This window comes from Myotis davidii, unplaced genomic scaffold (assembly GCF_000327345.1).
Source record: "Myotis davidii unplaced genomic scaffold, ASM32734v1 scaffold149, whole genome shotgun sequence".
Lineage (NCBI taxonomy): Eukaryota > Metazoa > Chordata > Mammalia > Chiroptera > Vespertilionidae > Myotis > Myotis davidii.
This window is the reverse complement of record NW_006352194.1, coordinates 3,153,337-3,157,155: the sequence shown is the minus strand read 5'-3', so window position 1 is coordinate 3,157,155 and position 3,819 is coordinate 3,153,337. Positions and strand designations below refer to the sequence as shown.

The 3,819-nt window shown below is 49.5% G+C and overlaps 1 protein-coding gene across 1 annotated transcript in view; it reads left to right on the top strand.

Annotated features, from left to right (window-relative positions):
- Positions 1 to 1,566: 1,566 nt before the first annotated feature.
- GRHL3 (grainyhead like transcription factor 3) overlaps positions 1,567 to 3,819 on the top strand; it is a 38,695-nt gene continuing 36,442 nt past the window's right edge. The window contains exon 1 of the mRNA XM_006777543.2: positions 1,567 to 1,768. Coding sequence (XP_006777606.1) covers positions 1,752 to 1,768 — 17 coding nt within the window. The 5' untranslated portion in view covers positions 1,567 to 1,751. The remainder of the gene's footprint in view (positions 1,769 to 3,819) is intronic.

The following is a 3,819-nucleotide window of genomic DNA, read 5'->3' as shown; positions in this document are numbered from 1 at the left end:
GCTCTTATGGAGTGCACATTCCAGAAGAGAAAATAGACAATAAACACTAAGAAAACTATCAAAAAGTCCTGCGGGCCTTGCAGAGAACCAAAATAAAGTGAAGAGATACAGTGACTAAATGTCAAGGGTAATCGGTGGGTGGAGAGGCCTGCTCGGAGGAGGTGGCTTTATTAGCAATTGTAATTACTGCTTACTGTATTTGTCAGTTCCCTGAAGACAGCCCCCAACACAGCCTCCAGTGAGGAACCCACCTCTGACAGTTTTCAAACCCAGGACCCCCTCTCCAGAGGCCTGACCCCCTCCCAAGAGGGCTCCTTTGGATTCTGACTTTACCCTGAACACCTCTATCAAATTGGCAGGAGTAACTGAAACCTCGCCTTCCCCCGAGAGAAAGGAGTGGGCCAAGGCAAGGCTCGCAGGAAGGCAGAGCAAAGTGGGGGGTGGGGGAGACAGAAGGAGAGAAAGGGGGAAAAAGATGCCAAGATCTTTGGCTTAAATTTAATTTCAAATTAATCCTGGTGTAAGCTCTGAAGAAAGCTCTAGCCTTCTCCTGCTTGTGTTTGTGGATCTTCTGGGTTTACCAACCTTGTTCTTTACAGAGACAGCTCACAGTGATTATTCCACAGCTACTCAGTCTAGCAGAAGCCTGAATTCTCCTGTTTCCATGGCGGCATGCCGCACTTATTAGAGTTTGTGAAATGACCAGCTTGCTAAGGCTTTGGAGGTGGCTGACTTCAACTTTTCCATCCCTTCCGTGCTGGCCAAAGGTATGTGGTTTGCTTACATCTCATTCAGATCTGTATCACAGCAAATAAAAGGTTGCCACCCACCCTACTCCCCCACCCCATGCCACCCACACATACACACACCCCAGATGGTAAACTCCTCCAGAAGCACTCATCCTGTCTTTTTAGCCTCTGTCTCCCCAGACCCAGAGTAGGGCATGGCACACAACAGGTACTCAATGAATGTCTGTTAAATTGAGGCCGCTGGGTGAAGCTCAAACGGACAGCCAGACTTGGAGTAAGGTGCCTGGTTCAGATCTGGGCCCTGACAACTCACTAGCCCGTGCCCTTGGGCAAGTCACTTCACCTCTCTGGCCTCCATTTCTCTCAGGGGTAAAATGTAAGTGGGGGAGCATGCGCATCGCCTGAGGCCGCCAAATGCCGGGCACTGTCACCAGACACAGAGACCCACCAGGTAGAAGATCTCTCTCCTTTGCGAATTCCCCAGTGGTTGTGAAGTATGATGCTGGGGGAAGAAGGGGGGGCAAAAGAATTGGGGGGAGATGTTCCTGGGTATCTAGAATACAAAACTAGAAACAGGAACTGAAATTTCCTTCAGCCAAGTATCTGTTTGTCACTGTACTTTTCCTCTAGCTATCTTCTTTCCAACATTTTTCCCCTCCCTCTCTCCTCCCTCATCTCCACCCCCCACCCCCTCACCAAGGAAGGAATGGCCAGCTCCACCCAGCCGGCCCCCATGGCTCCGCCCCCAACTCGGCAGGCCAAGAGTTAACAGCTGCACCTGTTGAAGTATACCTGCTGTCGCCCGGCACCTGTGCCTGTAGCCAATCAGCACCAGCGCTGCCAGGAACCTACCTGTCAGCAAAATCCCGACACTCCAACCCCAACATAAATCAAACACTTCCCTGGACAGGGAATGTCTGTGTCAGGCAAGAAATAGAGTCAAGAGCAGTCAGCAGAGCCTTGGGTGCCGGTGCCTGTTGTTGGAGCCTGGGAGCCAGGAAGATGTCGAATGAACTTGAGTGAGTAAACATCGGTGGATGCCTGGCGCTCTCTGAGCGTGGAGGCTGGATGGGATTTCCAGAAGGGGAAAGAGCAGGGCGGCCGCCGGCGCCAGGATTCACAGAGCAATTTGTACGGGTAAATGAATGGGCTGAGGATCTCACTTTGGCGTGTAGAGGCAAGCACCGTCTCCAGTGAGAGCTGAGTGTTTCCCTGGGAAAATAGTTGTGTTGTTTTTTTTTTTTTTCTTCTCTTTCTCTGCTAAGCAGTTTCGAACCAGGTAGGGAAACACAGGACTGAAACTGACTGCGGCTTTCAGCACCACTTTCGGATACTCTAAAGGGGCCTTGGAAATCAGAGAGAGCCCCTATTCCTTCTGGGCTTTCTATGTTCTTGCCAAAAGGAACTTCTCTGAGGTGGTTCTAAGGGCTGCCTTAGGCAGAGAGCTGGATTTCTCCAAAGGGACTTGTTTGTTGGGCTGGAACAGTCTCAAGTGGGACGGTTACAGTGTGATGGTTAAACAGACCCACTCTGTAGTCTGTATGTTCAAATCCAGGGTCTGCTCCTCATGGGCTGTGTGATCTTGGATAAGTCATTTAACTTATTTGAGCTTCATTTTCCTCACCTGAAAAAATGGGTACAATAATGCTTTGTTGGATCCTTGAGAGTTAAGTGTGAAAGAGGTTGTAAAATGCTTAGTAAAGAGCCAAGGTCTGAGGACGCATTCGATAAAATGTGGTTGATTTTATTCGGAGGCAGTTCTAAGGCTGAGGTAGCTGCGATGTGGTTTTCAGTGAAGTCATCTCTATTAACTGGCAGGATTCTGGTGCCTTCCTGCCCACATCTGGGATTTAGAATCCCCACTGGCTGATGCTGACCACCCCCTGCTTGGTGTCTGGACCTCAGAGAAGGTGGGATGAGGCTGGGATTCTGGGCTGCTTTTTAGCTTGGCTTAAGGGAGCTTTCAGAAGCCAGGCTTCTAAAACACACCTCTTCCTGCCACCCTCAGAGGTGAGTGGGCAGAGACAAGGTTTGAACAATCTTTTTTTTCTAGCTACTCCTCAATAGATTGTTTTTAAAACGTGAAGACCTGAGGGCAGAGCAGTTGGTGGGTCCTGACTGCAGAGTGTTCTGTGAGACCAGCTAGCTCTTAGGTTAGCCACCTACGTTCATACTATAATCACTTGGCATCAGATTTCTCTTGAATGAATTCCCTGGAGTTGACAATGTGTTGACAACTGGAATTAGAGTAGGGGCACTAGAACCAATATCTGGGTTCAAGTCCCAGCTCTGCCACTTCTTAGCTGTGTGACTTGGGGCAAATCACTTCTCACTCTCAGTTCTCTCACCCGTCAACTGTGGCCATAGTGGTCCCCACCTCTGGGAACTGTTGGGGGAAATCCAACAACTTTTAAAAAGTGGTCAGTTTAAAACCTGGTAAACAGCAAGCTAATAATACTCTTGGTACCTCATATACACATACCCTATCAGTGAACATTTCTGAACTTTTTGCTTCCTATTTTTCCACACTTCGAGAGAAAAAAATTTGTGATGTGTCTCTAGTGCACTTAGATCTGGGGCTTAAAACTGCAGAGGCTGCAGACAGAAATCTATTCATTGATGCCCCTTAGGGGGTAAGTGTCCTGAAGCTGGGCTGCTCCAACAGAAAGGCTTCCTGTTTTTCTCTTCCTTAATGGTTTGAGTTTGAAGTCAGATCCGCTGACAGTTGAGGCTTCTCCACGTGGGGTGGGGTGAGGGGACCTGAGCCTGCAGAGAGTAATTGCAGACCGACTCTGAAGCCGCCATTTAAGATTACAATGACAGAGCCCCAGTGCCTGGCTGCTCCAACAGAAAGGCTTCCTGTTTTTCTCTTCCTTAATGGTTTGAGTTTGAAGTCAGATCCGCTGACAGTTGAGGCTTCTCCACGTGGGGTGGGGTGAGGGGACCTGAGCCTGCAGAGAGTAATTGCAGACCGACTCTGAAGCCGCCATTTAAGATTACAATGACAGAGCCCCAGTGCCTGGGGGCTCAGCTGCCCTTACGGTGTGTGGGTGGTGGGAAGGGGGGCGTG